The following is a 20,921-nucleotide window of genomic DNA, read 5'->3' on the forward strand; positions in this document are numbered from 1 at the left end:
CATCTCTATTCTTTTATTTATTTTTATTTTTTTCAAAATAATCCTAAAGCAATTTCAAAAGGTGCATGAATTTATATTTTTATAACATCTGAAAATCAACCCAAACCCACCCCGAAATTATTAGTATCCAACTTGGACCTAAACGACTTAAGCCCGACCCACCTTTTAAGGGTTGGGCAGCCCGGCCCGAATCCACCCATTAACTACTTTGTCTCTTCTTCAAAATCTAGGTCCACCTGTAATGTTCTCCAACTTTCTGGACAAATCTCTCTCTCCTATCAAATTCTCTTCTTCTGCAACCGCACCATGAACCCTCCTCAACATCAACATCTTCTCCCATGGCGTCTCTGTATCTCACTCCTTCTTCTTTATGGGGTCTTGTTAAGAAGAACCCGACTTCCAAGTCTTCTCATTTCTCTAAGAATCCATTTTGGAATCATACCCACAACTCCATCTCTCTCTCCTCCAAACCCAATTCAAGAAAACGACTCAATTTCTCTGCTAAAGATGAAGAAATTATCGAACCCTCTTCTTCACCTTCAGTTGCAGTTGTTTCTGAGAGACCAAGCAACGAAGAGATCCAGAAGAGTGAGTCGTCTCAAGATGAGATTCAATTGAGTGACGAAGTTGAGTTAGAAGAGAAAAATAAAAAGCAGGAATTGGATTGGAAGACTGATGAAGAGTTCAAGAAATTTATGGGAAACCCATCGATCGAAGCGGCAATTAAGCTTGAGAAGAAGAGAGCCGATCGAAAGCTAAAGGAGATCGACAGAGAAACGACAAGTAATCCAATTGTTGGGTTCTTTAATAGAGTAGTTCGTGATAGTTTGACGAGGGAGAAGGAAAGGTTGGAGAAAGCAGAAGAGACTTTTAAGGCTCTTGATCTTAACAAGGTGAGTTTTTTTTTTTTCCCCACTAATATTGTGTTGGTATGAGAATTTAAGTTATATTTTGTGTTAAAAACAAAAGAAAAAATAGAAAAAAATTACATAAGGTGTTTTAGGTCAAGATTGTACCTCATATCTTACTTTACTGATGTGGAAGTGTGGAGGAACCATAGATACTTTTTCACTCGTATCTGAATGAAAACTATCTATGCTTCCTTTTCACGTCAAGAAAGTGAGATATGATGTACAATCTCGAGGTCACTGCAGCATTATTCTTTACTTAATTGGCTAAGAGCTGTATACTACTTCACTGGAGTGACACTAAAATTCACACATTGTAGATGTTTTTCTTCGAGATATGAGGGAAGAGAGCTGCTATTGGCACCCCAAATTTTAGTTAACACACCCCCAGTTTCTTAAATTATTTATCACACCCCAATTAAATTGCAGTTGATTTAGTAGCTATTGCGAGAGATAATAGTGGCAATATATATATATATATATATATATATATATAGGGAAATGTTCAGCAACAAACATTTTGACAAACATTTTGGCAAAACATTTTTGAAAATATGGGTTACAGGTTTTGGAATGGGCTGATTTTTGGTGAGGATGATCTCTACAGGGAATAGATCATCATCACCAAAAATCAGCCCATTCCAAAACTTCTAACCCATCAAAAATGGTTTACAAAAAATGGACGGTCCACAATTTTTCAACCTGTTAACATGGGGCTAGAAGTTTTGGAATGGGCTGATTTTTGGTGAGGATGATCTCTACGGTGAGGAGATCATCCTCACCAAAAATCAGCCCATTCCAAAACCTCTAACCCATGTTTTGAAAAATGTTTTGTCAAAATGTTTTGTCAAAATGTTTGTTGCTGAAAGGGACCCATATAGACAACGCGTTTTGTCTTATATGGGAAAAAATGTTTGGAATGGGCTGATTTTTTGTGAGGATGATCTCTGTGGTGAGGAGATCATCCTTGCCAAAAATCAGCTCATTATGAAACTTCTAGACCGTCCAATTTTTGTAAATCAATTTTTATGGGGTTACAAGTTTTGGAATGGGATGATTTTTTGCCAGGATGATCCCCTCATCACAGAGATCATCCTCACAAAAAATCAGCCCATTCCAAACATTTTTGCCCATATAAGACAAACACGTTGTCTATATGTGTGTCGCAATGTGTGTTGCAGGAACCCGACCCATATATATATATATAATATATATATATATAATATATATATTATATATATGGGTCCCTATCCGTGGCCAACAGTTTGGCAAACACTTTTTCAAAACATGGGTTAGAGGTCTTGGAATGGGCTGATTTTTGGTGAGGATGATCTCTACGGTGAGGAGATCATCCTCACCAAAAATCAGCTCATTCCAAAACTTCTAGCCCCATTTTACAAGTTGAAAAATCGTGAACCGTCCATTTTTTGTAAACCATTTTTGATGAGGTTAGAAGTTTTGGAATGGGCTGATTTTTGGTGATGATGATCTCCTCACCATAGAGATCATCCTCACCAAAAATCAGCCCATTCCAAGATCTCTAACCCATGTTTTGAAAAATGTGTTTGCCAAAATGTTTGCCAAACTGTTGGCCATTGAACGCTACTCTATATATATATATATATATATATATATATATATATATATATATATATATATATATCTATATATACTTTTTTTTCTTTTTTAATCTGCTGCTATTCCCCCAAGAAATTTTTCCAGATTTTTTAAGTGTGTTAGTTACCCCCCACCTAGACAAAATCCTGGTTCCGCCCCTGATCTCAACACTACAAAACGCTATGACACTCGTTTCAAACAATTACTGATCGACAAAGAAACTAGTGACTTTTAGAAATTTAGAAAAAAGAAAGAGAGAGAGTTTACCCCAACTCTTACTTATTCTCAACCATTTCACTTATTTTGCTTACTTTTAAGTGGGTGTAATAGCTAAAAGTTAGGGTGCCAATAGAAACTCTCTCTCTCTCTCTCTCTCTCTCTCGCTATGTGGCTAGATTTCTATTTTTGGTTTAGGATTTTATATAAGCCTAATCATAATTTTGAACAACTATGAAATTTTTTGAACGAGAGCTGTAATGTTGAGATTATAATTTGAGCCAAACCTTTGTAATCTTTGAAGAGTGTTAATCTTTAATTTGGGTGTGATAAATACTTTAGTCTGATTTACCGAAAACATGCTGTGAAAATTTTCATTTCAGCGTGCTATCCCTCTTGAGTAAAAGCTATTGTAATGAATTTACCTGTATACCCATTTGTATTTTTTCAAAAATTAGGTAAATGAATATTTTAAAACCAAAAGGGTATGTATAAAGGTAAATTCACTATAAATTTTTTTTTAATAAATTAATCTGAGTGCATAATATGTAAATATTTTAAAATCATATCTGATTACGTAATTTTATAAAAAATTCTAGGGACAATGGCTGTGAGGTACTCTTTATTGAGAATATGTACCGATTAGTCTCCTAGAAAATAATATGGAGCATTTAAATCCCACTTAATAAAATATTCACCTGTTAAAGATCTTTTGAAGATTTTTAAGATAATACCTGAAATACCCTTTTAACAATTTTATAAAGTTGTTTAAAGTAAATTCCAAAAATATACCGAGCCAAATAAAAAACTTAACCAATTTATTTGGTTATTAATATTTTTATTTATTAAAATATATTTATAAATTTAATATAATTTTATTTGACTTTTTTAAGTAGACTTGCTAATTTTTTAGTTGAATCAATTCGATGAACATTCAAGTTGGGTCTTAAAATAATTTTTTAATTATTTAAAATTATTTATATTTTTTAATAAATCTAATAAACATAGAACAAATTAGTTTGATGATGATGATAACCATACTCATCTCCATCATCATCATCTATGTGAGTTAAAAATCACTAGTTTTGAGAAGAGAAAACAAGGATTTTTTTAATGTTTTATTAATTTAGATTTTTTATTTATTGTTATATAAGAGATGACCATAGTCAAGGGGCATGTCATTAAATTTAAAACATAGGATTACTTCCAATGTTCTCAAATAAACATGTTTCTTTAAACCTCAAAATTCGTTGAAAGGGTAGTTAAGGCATTTTCACTTCAAAAATTATTTTTAGACTAATATTTGATAAAATGAGTACTTTTTAAGTAGGGACTTTTTAGTACATATTTTCAAAAAATAGGTCTTTGGGGTCATTGTCCCAAAATTCTATTCGTTTTCATATGTTCACGAATTTTATTAATGTTTGGTATTGTATTGCAGTTGAGGAGCTGTTTTGGGTTCGATTCGTTCTTCGTGACAGATGTTCGGAGATTTGCAGATGGAGGAATTTTTATTGGAAATTTGAGAAAACCCATTGAAGAAGTCATGCCAAAATTGGAGAAAAAGCTCTCAGAAGCAGCGGGTAGGGAAGTTGTATTATGGTTCATGGAGGAAAAAACAGATGACATAACAAAGCAGGTAATTAAAGATGAGAAAACTATCAGCTTCTGTTACATTGTTACATTTCAAACTTCATTGTAGAAGTTAGTTTAAGAAATACTGTGTAGGCATTTTTATATGAGAATTCTACTTATTTAGGAAATTTAGTTATCAACTTCTGTGTTCTTGATTCAATGCTAAATTTCTTGGCCAACCAATCTAGCAAATTACATCTCGAATGAACAATGTTACTGATTCCTATTATTGGAGGGCTTAAAATTAAGTGGTTTACACTCAAAAAGGCCGTTACATTGCCTCCTTGAGGAACTTGTGATTGCCCAATTTATAGTACTTTTGGGCTGTAACTCATCCAAGAACCATCCATATCTGACCGTAGTTATATTTCGTGAGGAGATACTTCCCATTCTTCCTTTATCTATCACTCGAAGTTGGCATGTGCAAACAAACATGTATCAAAAGGGCTTAGCTGTAATTAAAATATTGATTAAAAGGGTTAGTGTACATAGTAAAAAAGGATATTTTTGTAATTTTGACAACTAATCAACGTGATTCTCTAGAGTTGTGCGCTGCAATTTTCTTGTGTTTTGACCAAAATGACCCTGATTATAATAAGTTTAAATATAAAGATGGGAGCATTTGTGGGATCCAAAATTTGGTGTCAAACCACCTTAACTCCACCTTCTCTCACTATAATAGTAAAGACAAACTACTTTTTTTTTTTTTTGTAAATAAACATCGTTGTTAGCTAGAGTTGCCTTTGGAGTCACAATCATCATTAACATTGCCTTGTTCCAACTCCCAACTGATTGGCAATGTAACGCAAAATTAGCAGATTTAATTTCATTTTATATACTGATATATTTATTTATTGAAGGAGAAAATGTTTCTCTTTCAGGTCTGTATGGTGCAACCCAAGTCAGAAATGGACCTCCAATTCGAATTGACCAAGCTGAGCACTCCTTGGGGTTATATCAGTGCGATAGCATTATGTGTTACAACTTTTGGGACGATAGCTTTGATGAGTGGCTTCTTTCTTAAACCCGATGCTACATTTGACGATTACATAGCTGATGTCGTGCCTCTCTTTGGTGGCTTCCTTTCAATTCTAGGAGTTTCTGAGGTATGTTCTCATTTTATTCTTCATTGAACTCGTCACTATTGATGTATTCTGAACCATATCTCTCTATATTTATGGCAAGAATTCGGCTTTTTTTTTTCTATGTTTAGCTTTGATAATGTTGGTCATGGAAGTTCTGTGGCATTTAATATTGTTAAGAGTACCAAAGACTACATTCCTATTTTGAAATTCTTTGTATCTATGTTTGTGATATAGACTAGTTTGCTATTAGAAATACATGAAGTATAAATGCTCCTGAAAATCTGACAAGTGTTACATCTATATGACAACTGATATCTTGAAGAGTCGCGATCCAGAACAGTGTCCCGTTCCTAAAGCAAAATATGGTGTCTCTGTGGCACATTTTTATTGGAGAATAAGAACATTAGGCTGCATGCCATACAGAACAACGGCTTGGTTAGGAGCCCAATGCATCTTAAAACTCCTTACCAAAACGTGCCACGCAGACACCATTCTAGATCCTTTTTCTGTCATAAATAGCAGGATATTTGCAAACATAATGTATGGTTAATATACAGATATTTAATTTATTCAGCAGGCCTTGGATTGTTCCATTTATCTTCATATGCACATTGGTGTCTTTCTGTAATTATTTCTAAGGAAACTATGGTCTAAAACCAAATAGAAAATCACGATAGAAATTCTTTTGTACGTCATTTACCAGTAGTATGTGATTATATATCAATTACACTCTTTGCTTCAGAGGTGTGAGGAATGTTAGAAAATGTAGTACTTTATGTTTGATGGAAGAGATGGTGTTAATCAGAGCATTGCCATAGTCTCCATGACTCACCATGACAGAATCTTGGCTTGCAAATCTTTGCACCATGACAGACAATATCCTTGTGTTTTTTTTTTTTAACATCAAATGTGGTGTTCTTGGATTCATTTCATTCCCCATTCTTTAGAGACTACATTTAACTGAACTCATCTTTTAAGGGTAAGGTTTTTGTATTCTAGACATTTAGTACCAAGTATATCATAAGTATTTGGCATGTTTGTCATACAGTACCGAATGGAACTAGTAGTTGAGAAACAAATAGAGAGTGGGAAGATATGTGCAAATAACAACCGAAATAAAGTGCACCCAAAGAAGAAGTTGACTTCTCTGTAGCACCCTTTTTTTGTTAAAGAAATAATCACTCCAAAAATAAAAATATCCTTTTTTTTTTCTCTCTTCCCATTAACCTACCTACTAAGAAAGTCAAACCTCTAAAGGAAGGAACTACTGTACTCCCCATCCCCTACAATTATTAAATCAATAAAAAGGAAGGTTAAAAAAAATATAATGAAAGGAAACTTTAAAATTGTCCATTGACTTGCTGTGTTTAGAGAAAGCTCTCTAAACAGAACATGTGAATTATGCATCCACTAGTCACGAAACCGGGTTGGCCTCTGGATTTTCCGCTGTGGTCCTGCCCTTAGTTTTTATCATTAGTTAATGGGAATGAGGTGGACCCTGCCATCGACTTGGCTGTCCACATGAACATCTTGACCATTGATCTCGGCATCGATCTCCCCTGGTTGGAACAGACTCAACCTTAAGATGGCATGCATCCATTGGCACGTCATCTCACCAAATAGAGTGTTTATATGATTTTCCAATAGAAAAAGAAATATAGCACCTTCGAGTAACATGTACCCCATTACCTTTGCGAAACCAAGCAAACTTGTATGGTGTAGGTTTCTTCTTCGTTTTTAGTTTTAGCTTATCCACCATCTCTTGAGATACCACGTTCTCGTAGCTTCTTCCATCGATAATTAGATTGCATACCTTCCCATAAGCAGTAGTGCACCTTGTTTGAAAGATATTGTTGCGTAACCAATCATCTTCTCCTTCAATGAGTGAAGAATTATACTCCATCTAATAACTAGTGTTTCTCCATGATCACTCCATGTGACTTCATCTGCCTCTGGTTCATCATGATGACCTTGTTCTTCATTCTCATGCTCTTCTTCCCCAAGTGCTTCCTCGGTCAGATTAACGAATCTCTGGTTAGGGAAATCCACAACGATATTCCCAAACCCTAGACCTGTAAAGCATTGTGTTGCATTGCTACTCGAAGCATTTGGTCGATTAAGACCAACTACATCACGAAGGTTTGATGATGCCATGAAGCTAGATTCCCTAGATGGCAGATTTGTATTTGATCATGATACAACATCGTGAGAAGCACTTCCTCGGTTGAACTTCCACGAGAAGTATCTCATACACCTTCATTACCCGCTGACTACCGAGCTCCCCTTGACTTGAATTGTTTTTCCACCTTAAGAACTTATATACATCATTGTAGGTCCAATAGGGTTGGAGTTTCACGACATTGTAAATCTTTTTCCTCAGACCTCCAGGAAACCTGGCAATGGTTTGTTCATCTGGTTCAGTGATTTCGTAACGCATAGCAAGAAGATAAAACTCCTCCATATATTTTTCCATGGTGCGATTCTTCTGTTGGAATTTATACATCCTCAAGAAAGTATTCTGCATGTACAACTCGGGTAGAAACTTCTTTTGAAGTTCGTTTTTCATCGTCTCACAAGAAGTGATTTTTGGTGTTCCCTGCCTTTCCCACTTCATCTTCAACTATTCCCACCAAACTGAGGCAGGCTTGTTGAGTTTGATGGCAACAACCTTTACTTTGCGATGATCTGGTACTTCTTTGTAGTTGAACACACGCTCTATCATACTGATCCAATCAATAAATTAGTTCGGTCGTATCTTACCCTCAAAATCCGAAATATCGACTCAAGTCGGCATCTCTATTTTGAGTTCCACCACGATAAGTCGTGCAGTAGTGTATATCCTCGTTGCGGTGCACGACGATGGAACGGATCTACATCCTCCTCAGAATCATGGGTTGTTGAACTTGCCTTCTCAGATCATCTATCTCGATATTGTTCAATGTTCATCTTAATCTCCTGGTCCAATATCAATGTTCATCTTAATCTCCTGGTCCACGTCTACGAATGCCTGCCATTGAAGTTTGTTAAAATCACAAACCCCAAAGGAATTTTCTGGCTTTGATAGCATAATACAGTTGCAAATGGACCTTGTATTAGAGAAACAAATAGAGAGTGGGAAGATGTGTTAAAATAATAACTGAAGCAAAGTGCAGCCAAAGACGAAGTCGTCCTTTGTAACACCCTTTTTTTATGAAGAAACAATCACTCCAACAAATATATATATCCTCTGTTTTCTTCTCTTCCTGTTAACATATAACTTAGCTACTAAGAAAGTCAAACCAATAAAGGAAGGTACTACTGTACTTCCCATCCTTCACAATTATTAAATCAATTAAAAAGGAACATCCTCTGCCCATACATTTTAATTTTACGACTTCAAATCTTAAAATGGATTTCTAGGCCCATGGAAATCTAACACCAAAGCCTTCTAGATTTCATGAAAAACCTCATATTCAGAAAAAAAAAAAAAAAAAGAGAGAAAGTTTCGGGCAAGAAACTTTTTTCAATTTTGATCTAAGGTGTTGAAAATGGACAGCTACCGAGCACCTAAATTAATAATTAAAATTTAACAATACCCGTTTTTTTTAATATTATTATTTTGGAATTTATAGAATTTCATCCTCTACAATGCCATGTCATCGGATCATGATTTTGATTGCCACAAAGTGATCCGATCTTGAAATTTCATTTTTCCACTGCGGGCAGGAGGGAGAAATTCTCTCCTTTTGCCTACGTCATTAACATCAAATGTCAAACGGCTGTTGGGCTGTGAGCAAAAAATCACTCCATGAAACTGGGTTGGCTTTCAGATTTCTTGCTGAGGCCGTGCCTTAGTTTCCTCATTAGTTAATGGGAATGAGTTGGGAATAACTTTGTTGTAGGCTCTACCATCGACTTGGCTGTCCACATGCCCATCTTGACATTGATCAGACCATCAGTTTGTGACAAGTCCTGCACTCGTGTATTCAATGTCCTTTTCTTTTTGTCTTGCAGGTTACCACAAGGATAACAGCAGCTCGCTATGGTGTTAAACTGAGTCCATCTTTTCTTATTCCATCCAATTGGACTGGATGCTTAGGGGTGATAAATAACTATGAGTCTCTACTTCCCAATAAGAAGGCTCTTTTTGATATTCCTGTTGCACGCACTGCTAGTGCATATTTGACGTCACTAGTTCTTGCAGTCACAGCTTTTGTGGCTGATGGAAGCTTCAATGGAGGTGACAATGCTTTGTAAGTCATCTAAGATTCCCTCTCTAAACTTACAATCTTTCATTGCGAAGTCTGCCTTTCTAGCTTCATTTTCAATGGTAACTTATGACTCAAAGTTGACTTATATGGCCCTAAATCTGTATTGGGCTATCTAACTAGGTAAGTAGGACAATCCATGAAGTTTAACTAAAACATATTTACTACCATACTGAAAGAAGGTGGGGTAGAAGTGGTTCGACATCAAAATTTGAATCTCACAAATGCCCCCACCTTAACGTTTAAACTTAATATAATCAGGGTCATTTTGGTCAAAAACTAAGAAACTTGCAACCCACGGTCCTATAATCACATTAGTTTTCAAAATTACAAAATTATTCGTTTTTAGTGCGTAATCCTCGAAAACCCTAATAATATTTTAAACTACAAAGCCCTTTTAATACATGTGTGTTTGCACATGCCGCCTTCTAGTATAATTAATGCAAAGAAAATTAGTATCTTTTAGGATAAAACATTTGCATAGAATTGTTTTTTTAATCTGCTTAGCTTTCTGAGTTTTCCAACTACATTTTCAATGTGCAAGCTTAATTACGTATGCTGCAACTTTTTTTTTTTTGTTGCAGGTATATAAGGCCTGCATTCTTTTATCACAACCCCTTGCTTTCTTTCATTCAATTTGTTATTGGGCCTTACTCCGATGATCTGGGAAACGTATTGCCTTATGCAGTAGAAGGAGTGGGGGTTCCTGTTGATCCTCTTGCTTTTGCTGGACTCCTAGGTGTGCCTCTTTAACCTTAATTTTTGTTTTCTCCCAAAGAAAACATTCTTTTTATTTCATTTTATTTTTTCTTGTTCAAGAGAGAAATTTAAAAGATCAGATAGTCTATGATACATGTGTTCATCAATCTGGAATCAATTTGTCACCTCTTGCACATTACATGTCCTAGAAGCATGTTGACCTGATTATCCTGTTTGATTAGAAGCTTTTCTTTTAATCGTATGCTTCGTATGTTTCTTTAACTGTTTAAAAGTAGGCAAATAGCTTGTGAAAGACACATACATGATAGAAACACATGTTCACTTTAAAATACTCTCATTGGGGCCATCACATTGTTCCTTAACAAATATGGAATTTGGGCTCATCTAATTATCTTTGAACCAATTATTGTCGATCATCTAACGTGTCTGGAGTAACAAAACTGTGCAGGAATGGTTGTGACTTCTTTAAACCTATTGCCATGTGGAAGACTTGAAGGAGGTCGCATAGCTCAAGCTTTGTTTGGAAGAAATGTTGCAACTCTGCTATCTTTTGGCACGTCACTACTACTGGGGATCGGAGGGCTGAGTGGCAGTGTCCTTTGCTTGGCGTGGGGTTTATTCGCAACCTTTTTCCGAGGTGGAGAAGAAATACCTGCAAAGGATGAGATGACACCTTTGGGAGACGATAGGTATGCATGGGGCTTTGTCCTTTCACTCATCTGTTTCCTTACTCTCTTCCCCAATGGCGGTGGCACATTCTCTAGTTCATTCCTCAATCCACCATTTTTCAGGGGAGGTATGTAAATATGTGTTACTTTAATTACCATGTATATTGTTTAAATGTATCAATTTCAGTAAATTAAAATATGTCATATGACATGACTGATCCAAAGCTTCCAATTAGAAAAATAAAAACCTAGGTTTGATTAAAATACAATCCATGAGTTTTTCAATTTTCACTTTGGTGTCATGTCTGAATCATCTTGTAAGTTGCTTGAATGGTGTGGCACTTGTGCCCACATTGAGGTGGTGAAGGACCAAACCACTATCAAAAAATTATATTATAGGTGTGGATGGGCCCTATTTCCCTATCGTTCAAAGAACCGGATCGTGTTAAGACCATGTCAGCCGAAATCTTGAACATTGGATAGGCATCTAGTAATCTCTTGTGGGTGAATTTCTTAATGAACCTTTATGGTAGGATTTCTTTCGAAACCCTTGTGAAGGAATAAAATCAAGTTGATCTGTGTCATTCGTATTGCACCAATCAATGTGTATCCCGAGGCATATATTAAATATATTTATCATGTCATGTGGTATTATCAAAGATGGGTTCCTATTAGTTAGGGAAAGAATTCCAATATAAAGGATTCTTTCTTTATGGTTAATGTAGACACCCCATTTTTGCACTCGCCTGATTAATCAACTCGTCAATCCGATTGCAATGATTCCCAATGATGGATGTGTATTTCATTGCTTTATTTTGTTACCAGATGTGTTTCAGAAATCCGGATGAGGTATCTCGAATTGACAAAACCTTAGAAACCACGCTACGCTAGGAAAATACGACCCCAGAAACATAGAAATCATCATCTTGTAGACCAAAAAGAAGCTTCACGATAAAAATCACTAAAAATGATTAAATTACCAAAATACCCCTAACCTCAAAACGACCCTAGAGCATACGTTACGATTAGGAAAACTCTCTCGAACACATAAAATAACAAATCGAAACCAAATAAATCATTTCGTCAATTTTAACAAAATTTGATAAAATTACGAAAATACCCCTCATAAAGTTCACAATCATTTCACATAAAAATTTTCATAAATGACACAAACCAACATTCTCATTGAATTACTTACGAAAAATCGATTCTAAAACATCCTAGAACATTAAAAATCGACTTGAAACGTGAAAAGTCCTCTCCGGGGGCAAAACGGTAATTTCACAATTTTCATAATTAAAAAATTCGAAATTAATCAATAAAATATTAAATAATTAAAGTGAAACATTAATGAAATTAATTTAAAAATTTGAACCTAAAAAATCGATTAATCGGACTCTCAGGCAAAATTGTTGAGGGTTCGTGGGATATTTCTTTAACGACCCCTCCATTTGGGGGTCCAAAGAATTAAAGAAATAATGGTAGGGGGTTCTCCAAAAATTAAAAGTAAATCAAGCAAGACTGAAGTCAAGATATTAAAAGTCAATCAATTAAGACTAAAGTCAAAACATTAAAAGTCAATCAAATAAGACCAAAAGTCATAATAGAGTTCTAATTAAATAATAACTCAATCAATAGAGTTCTAACTTAAAAACAATTCTACCTAAAACAATTCTAATTAAAACACAATTCTACCTAAAACAAGTCAAATTAAAACACAACTCTAATTAAAAGATCTCTAATTAAACACTAACTCTATCCAAATCAACCCCTAAAAACATCTATAAATAGAGGTGCTCACACCCTATTTTCGTATCAAATCATAAACCCTAAGATAAGTAGGTCTAGAAGCTCCCCTAGCCCCCCATAAACCCTAGTTTTGGAACCCCAACTCCTTACCTAACATCCCTCCTTCAATTTTAGTCTAGAAAACACCTAAAATCCCTCCAAAAACACCCCCAAATCCGCAACAAACTTGAAGAGTTCAGATCCAAAAATAAGGAGATACCTTGATCTAAGAGATCCGAAGTCAAATCCGGAGACAGAACGAAGCAAGGGAGTACAGTACAAGGAGCTCTTTTTGTCAGATCTGAGGGAACAAAATCCTTACTATCGGAAAGGTATGTAATTTTTTATTTTTATCTAGGTTTTTAGCAATGTGATATATTTGGGAAGTTAGTAGAGACCGGCTTTGGCCGGGCGGGGTTGGTGCCTAACACCTTCCAACCCCGTAACATGATCCCCGAATTCAGATTTTTTGTGGTAGATTAGTTCTTTTTATCCATGTTAGAGTCAGTTTGGTTCCTAGACCACAATAACTAGGTGGCGACTCCCAAACCTCAAGAGTCAAAAGCGGATCCGCGCACGGCGGATCGAGGGCGCTTTCAGTTAATTACCTTATTTGGGGTAAAAATGAAGCAGGAGAATCTAATTGTGATCATAATTCATATTCTAGGTTTTTCGGTTTTTTATGTATAGAAAGGGGTATGAGACATTATAAAAGGGATGGGGAAAAAGATATCCGGCAGTGTGAAGTCTAAGAGCTAACATGAAACTGGGAAACTCATGTTATAGGGATATGAATTATTATTGTTGAATGGCTCCCATGGGGTCCATGGATGTACGTGTCTTAGTCGTTCACATAAATCTCAGTATTTTTTTCTTTTCCCGCTTTACTATCATTTGTGTGATTTCTTTATAGGATCTATCAAAAAGTTGAAATCTCGAGTTGGATTAGAATTTTTGCATCCACAACACCCCTAATTTTTTGGGGTAACTTGATTGTTCATTTGGTAAATATATATATATATATATATATATATATGGGAAATGTTCAACACCCTAAGCTTTACCCTACCTACACTTTAACAAACGTGTTTTGTCCTACATGGGTTAGAAGTTTTGGAATATGCTGATTTTTGGTGAGGATGATCTCTATGGTGAGGAGATCATCCTCACCAAAAATCAGCCCATTCCAAAACTTCTAACACCATCAAAAATGGTTTACAAAAAATGGACAGTCCACGATTTTTCAACTTGTAAACATGGGGCTAAAAATTTCGGAATGGGATGATATTTGGTGAGGATGATCTCCTCACCATAGAGATCATCCTCACCAAAAATCAGCCCATTCCAAAACTTCTAACCCATGTTGGACAAAACACGTTTGTTAAAGTGTAGGGTAAAGCTTAGGGTGTTGAACATTTCCCATATATATATATATATACACTTAGGGTGTTGAACATTTCCCATATATATATATATATATATATATAGGGTCCCGTTATTTGGCCAACAGTTTGTCAAACATTTTGGCAAACACTTTTTCAAAACATGGGTTAGAGGTCTTGGAATGGGCTGATTTTTGGTGAGGATGATCTCTACGGTGAGGAGATCATCCTCACCAAAAATCAGCTCATTCCAAAACTTCTAGCCCCAGTTTACAAGTTGAAAAATCGTGAACCGTCCATTTTTTGTAAACCATTTTTGATGGGGTTAGAAGTTTTGGAATGGGCTGATTTTTGGTGATGATGATCTCCTCACTGTAGAGATCATCCTCACCAAAAATCAACCCATTCCAAGAACCTCTAACCCATGTTTTGAAAAATGTGTTTGCCAAAATGTTTGCCAAACTGTTGGCCAAATAACGCTACCCATATAGGGGGTGAGGAGATCATCCTCACCAAAAATCAGCTCATTCCAAAACTTCTAGCCCTAGTTTACAAGTTGAAAAATCGTGAACCGTCTTTTTTGTAAATTTTTGATGGGGTTAGAAGTTTTGGAATGGGCTGATTTTTGGTGATGATGATCTCCTCACTGTAGAGATCATCCTCACCAAAAATCAGCCCATTCCAAGACCTCTAACCCATGTTTTGAAAAATGTGTTTGCCAAAATGTTTGCCAAACTGTTGGCCAAATAACGCTACCCATATATATATATATATGGGAAATGTTCAACACCCTAAGCTTTACCCTACACTTTAATAAACGTGTTTTGTCCTACATGGGTTAGAAGTTTTGGAATGGGTTGATTTTTGGTGAGGATGATCTCTATGGTGAGGAGATCATCCTCACAAAAATCAGCCCATTCCAAAATTTTTAGCCCCATGTTTACAAGTTGAAAAATCGTGGACCGTCCATTTTTTATAAATCATTTTTGATGGGGTTAGAAGTTTTGGAATGAGCTGATTTTTGGTGAGGATGATCTCCTCACCATAGAGATAATCCTCACCAAAAATCAGCCCATTCCAAACCTTCTAACCCATGTAGGACAAAACACGTTTGTTAAAGTGTAGGGTAAATCTTAGGGTGGGGAACGGGACCCTATATATATATATATAATATATATATATATATATATATATATAGGGAAATGTTCAGCAACAAACATTTTGACAAACATTTTGGCAAAACATTTTTCAAAATATGGGTTACAGGTTTTGAAATGGCTGATTTTTGGTGAGGATGATCTCTATGGGGAGGAGATCATCATCACCAAAAATCAGCCCATTCCAAAACTTCTAACCGATCAAAATGATTTACAAAAAATGGACGGTCCACGATTTTTCAACCTGTAAACATGGGGCTAGAGATTTTGGAATGGGCTGATTTTTGATGAGGATGATCTCCTCACCGTAGAGATCATCCTCACCAAAAATCAGCCCATTCCAAAACCTCTAACCCATGTTTTGAAAAATGTTTTGCCAAAATGTTTGTCAAAATGTTTGTTGCTGAAAGGGACCCACATATATATATATAATATATATATATATATGGGAAATGTTCAGCGCCCTAAGTTTTACCACACACTTTAACAAACGTTTTTTGTCCTACATGGGTTAGAAGTTTTGGAATGGGCTGATTTTTGGTGAGGATGATCTCTATGATTAGAAGATCATCCTCCCCAAAAATCAGCCCATTCCGAAATGTTTAGCCCCATGTTTACATGTTGAAAAATCGTGGACCGTCCATTTTTTGTAAATCATTTTTGATGGGGTTAGAAGTTTTGGAATGAGCTGATTTTTGGTGAGGATGATCTCCTCACCATAGAGATCATCCTCACCAAAAATCAGCCCATTCCAAAACTTCTAACCCATGTAAGACAAAACACATTTGTTAAAGTGTGTGGTAAAGCTTAGGGTGCTGAACGGGACCCTATATATATATATATATATATATATATATATATATATATATATATATATATATATATATTCTCTCATAATTGCCTTTCTGTTGGTGAGAGATTGATGATTCAAATTGTCAGGATACAATTCAAGTTGCTGAGATCAACCTTTGAGCCAATCCCCAAGATCAACATTTATAATTTATATTGACATAAATGTTTTGAGAGAATCCTTTTATCAGGCTGAGGGGGCATTAAGAAAGAAAGATTTGACTAATTGGGTTGTTAAGATATCGTCTCAAAACTCAGGGTGCAGGAATTTTCCCTAATACTTTTCACAGATGATTCCTGTCATGGAAACCTTAGAAGAGGTAAAGGTGATAGTGTAAAATAAGGTAGAAAGCTCGAGGAGGTGATGATCTGTTACAAAAATCAACAATAAAAAACAAGCACATAATGCAAAATAAAGAAGAAAACACAAACACAACAACAGAGAGTACATCCTTTTGTAGGCTTACGTCCTCAAAAGATTGATCTTCTTCTATATCAAGTAAAGGTTATGAAGAAAATTCATTCTTGCATGCAGGGATCTCACAAACTGAATACAAGACACCTCTGCATAATATGGTCTCCCTTGGGAGCCTAACCATTGGCTTAAAGAGATATCTTTCACAGGCTCATAAATCTTAATTTAGAGATTCATTTGTAGTTAGATCCAAGGCTTTTTCCATATTTTTTCCCCCCCTGAAACAGGTCTCCCATTTTATGTTAGACCAGCTCTAATTGGGGATAAAATGGGTTTAAAATATTTTCAGCTTTGATTCTACAATGAAAGGGGTATGCCCTTGAATCATTGTATCATTTTTAACGTCCGTTTGGATAGAAAGTAGCTTCCGGAGAAAATTCTTTCTTCTTTTTTTAAAAGTTAAAAGATTTTTACTTTCTAAAATAGTTTTCTAAAAGGGCAAATTATCATAAATGAATTGATTTTCTAATTATTTATCAAAAAAAAAAAAAAAAATTTTTACTTACAAATTACAAAAATCGATTTAAAAGGTTGGACTGTCCAGCTTTTTTTAAAGTCAGCTGGAGCCTACATATTGGGATAGAAATTAAGAGTAAAGATAGCCTTACTAACTCAATAAGATATGAAATCTTACTAAGGGTTGTTGAGCTCAACTTGTGGCATCCAAAAAAATGATCCGATCCCATAGGGATGTAAAGAAAAAAAAATTCTATAAACTTTAAAAGAAAAAAAAAGCTTAAAACAATTACTTTACCTTAAATTTTAATTTTAAATTTGGGAATTCAGTAGCCATCCAATTTCAAAACCTTGGATCAAGTCCAAAGAAAATATTTTTTTGAATATGTTCTTTTCAATGTTTTTCCATGAAATTTAGAGGATTGTGGTGTTGGATTGCAAATTTGGTAATCCATTTGAGCTCAAGGACGACCTTTTGTAAGATTTGAAATCCTACTTACTACGATAAGTGCTCTTTTAACAACAGTTCAATGTTTTAGGTATAAGCGGGGGGAAGATATGAAAGCATAAAACGCTGGACTATCCAGTGATTTAGAAGAAAAAAAAATCGGACAATCCAACTGTTAAATCTCTTTTTGTAATTCAAAATATAATATATATATATTAATATATATATAAAATAATTAAATATCAATTTTTTTTTTTTTTAATAATTTTACATTTCTTAAAGTAACTTTTCTAACTCTCAAGAGTAAGAAAAAAAAGTTATTTTTCCGTATCCAAATGTCTCTTGTATACCACTTGCTTGGTTGGACATCACCCATTAGTTATTGTATTCTATCACTTAAAATAATCCCTTGCACTTCATTGCTCAGCACCCATTACTAGTTGCACTCCATCACTTAAAATAATCCCCTTGCACTTCATTCATATGGTTGCACTTCAAAAACAAACAAAAAAAAAGTCATTCATTTTTTTGTTCCTCCTTCCCCAAATATGACCCCAAGAAAAGTTAGTCCCTCTACTACATGCTCTACTGATCCAAATTTTAACCGTAGGTTAAACAATTGGTTGAATGATTGAAAACCTTGTTTACGAATGTTGTATCAAAGAATGCTTGATCTCAAAGTTTGAAGATCCTTTGGAACTAATCACTTTTAATGAAAAGTAGAGTATTAACCTAAACATTACAGGATTGATGATCAAACTAACAATAGAAAGTAGAAACGTGCTTACACAATCGTTAAGATGGGGAATAAGCTTTTTTCATGCTAGCCACACCACCAAGGTCAAGTAGAAGTGCGTGCAAATAGAAGAATTGCAACTAATAGGTTGAGATAGAAATTAAAAATAAAAAACAAAAGTGGGTATCTTTTAAGTTGGTATGCAAATGAGAGCTAGTGGTCCGCAACTATGCACTCCCTATTATTATTATTATTAAAAATTTAAACCTCTTGCGTTTAGCATAGTGTCCCATTCATGGATAATACCAAGATGATCGGATGAGTATCTTGACATCTCAGATGAGATGAAAACTTTTTTTCAAATCTAAGAACCGTAAAAAGTGGTAATCTTGGTCATGGCATCTCTTTTTTTTTTTATGGGTAAGATGCACTTAAGCTTACGGCCTCAGTTTTTTTGCAATTTGTCAAACCAACCAAACTATGGATATAAACCCATCATGGCATCTCTATTTGTTCACAAATAATACTAAAAATTTCCCAAGTAAGTAGCTGTCATATCAGGGCATTTTTAAAATCAAGGTGTAGATATGAGATGTTCATCATGTCAACCTCAATACTATGTGGTTTGGAGTCGCTATCATTCCTTCTTGAAATGAGTGTGAATAGGCACCTGAAAATAGTTTTTCATAAAATCAATTTTTTACATAGAATTGTAGTGACCCTCGTTCATGAAAAGGAGATATAGTCTACTCAGATCTAGGTAAGGAAGCTTAGTTAGAGAATGGGGAAGGTGTTAAGCACCATTCTCTCCACCCTGAGGTGTTTACCTTTAGACTTGGTCATTTTTGAAAGATAGTTAAGAAAATAAGTAACAATGCATGAAAGAGTAGCTGTGTGCAATGAATGAATAATGTGTCTCTTTTAGAAGATGGAGTTAATGTTGGTGAGAAACATAGAGAGTTACCTTATGGAAAAGAGCACCCTCGTTCAAGTCTTTTACCTTAAGAACATGTAGAGTTGGAATGTTGTCTTAAATATCTTAGGAATGTTCTATGATTAGAATTTTCCTCATTCCTTAATGCATGCATGCTATGGCTAGAAACTTTTTGTTTCAACATCAAGAAAGGGCGACACATGTCTTCATGATTGCCATGCATTTATGAGTATGTGAGTTGTGTACAATATGATGTATGATAGTTAGGTTAATATGGCTTCGACCCGCATCCCTTTTGGTCAAAATGCCTTGCACATTCTATGCACAAGGTTAAAGTTCAACATATTAAAGATTGGAGGGGGGATCGTCAAATCCTAGGGCACTGTAAAAAGAAAATAAAATAGGGGATTAGAAGAAGAGGGAGATGCAATAAACTTAAAGTAAATCTACTGGTACCCACATTATGTTCTAGTTAGTATCATGTTCTTCGTTCTTCAGTGTCTTCAATGGAGGTTTTTAAAATAGGAGAAGGGTTTAAAAGTTTTTGAAAGGTGAAAGGTTGGAGAGTGGTTTAGGGATTTTAAGAGGGCTTAAACTTAGATGATTAAGAGAGAATTTATGGTAGAAAATTGGGTGGAGTTTAGGGTTGAGATGTGGGCATGAAATTTCTCATAAAAAATAAGACTACTTATAAAAGTTTTGGAAAACTTTGAGGGGTAATGTGATCCAACCCTAAAAACAAAGGGAAAAGACCTGGGATTTATATTATTTCTTTTTAAAAATTTTATTTTTATAAGGGTAAAGGTGAAATTTGTAAGATGAAACCTTAAAAGAACATTTGGTATTTATTTATTTTTTGTAACTACTTCAAAAAGTAAGAGTAGATGGTAGAGGCAAAAAGTACTTTTAGGATGATGAATGGGAGAGTTACAAGTGTAAAAGTGGACTTAGACTTCTTATAAATATTTTCGAACGCAAAGGCAACTAGAAAAAAGTGAAAAATACATTTGGGAGGATGAATAAGAGAATGACAATTGTAAATGTGACGTTGTTGGTTAAAGTAGAATTTGGTTCTCTTGTAAATAATCAAAAAATAATGACGATGATATAAATTTAAAATTAAATCAATTAAAAGGGTAACATGTGTCCATTTTTTGGAGAAGGTGCAAGACCATGGACTTTTAGAGTTTGGATATGAGTAATGGACTTAAAATAGACTAAGTATTGGACTTAGGTAATGGATTTATAATGTCCTAGGTTAGGATAATGGATATGGATACTTAGGTTAGGGAAATAGACTGGGATTTAGCAAAAACGAATAAATGATGTAATGCTTGCATGAGAAAATTGTCAAATGGAATTTATTAGGAACCCATTGGCCAATTAATGGCCTTTGGGCATTTATTAGAGTAAAACACATGAATTTTTGAACACTTATGCTTTTGAGCCTTTTGTTGGTATTTTAACATAAAACACATTTTTATAGACCTTTCTCGAGTAGGGCCCGTGCAAATTGGGGTATCTACAATTACCTCTTTTTGCAAAAGTTGGTTGTAAGAATAGACTTAACCCCTAATTGTGTGAACTAAAATTTTTTTGT

At 34.9% G+C, this 20,921-nt stretch overlaps 1 protein-coding gene across 1 annotated transcript; it reads left to right on the top strand.

The window, feature by feature from the left end:
* The first annotated feature begins 296 nt into the window (after positions 1-296).
* Positions 297-11,320, top strand: LOC147404607 (putative zinc metallopeptidase EGY3, chloroplastic). Its single transcript, XM_086440632.1, has 6 exons — positions 297-893; positions 4,183-4,380; positions 5,258-5,482; positions 9,455-9,693; positions 10,293-10,447; positions 10,877-11,320. Exons 1-6 carry the CDS (start codon positions 339-341, stop codon positions 11,230-11,232), a joined length of 1,728 nt encoding a protein of 575 aa, XP_086296758.1. The 5' UTR covers positions 297-338; the 3' UTR covers positions 11,233-11,320.
* The last annotated feature ends 9,601 nt before the right edge of the window (positions 11,321-20,921 follow it).

Source organism: Akebia trifoliata, chromosome 4 (genome assembly GCF_017979445.1).
Source record: "Akebia trifoliata isolate Shusen 1 chromosome 4, ASM1797944v1, whole genome shotgun sequence".
NCBI lineage: Eukaryota > Viridiplantae > Streptophyta > Magnoliopsida > Ranunculales > Lardizabalaceae > Akebia > Akebia trifoliata.

Coding starts and splice junctions, on each gene's coding strand:
- LOC147404607 (XM_086440632.1), top strand. CDS start 339: ATGGCGTCTCTGTATCTCACTCCTTCTTCTTTATGGGGTCTTGTTAAG. Junction 5,483..9,454: donor CAATTCTAGGAGTTTCTGAG/GTATGTTCTCAT, acceptor TTTGTCTTGCAG/GTTACCACAAGGATAACAGC. Junction 9,694..10,292: donor AATGGAGGTGACAATGCTTT/GTAAGTCATCTA, acceptor TTTTTGTTGCAG/GTATATAAGGCCTGCATTCT.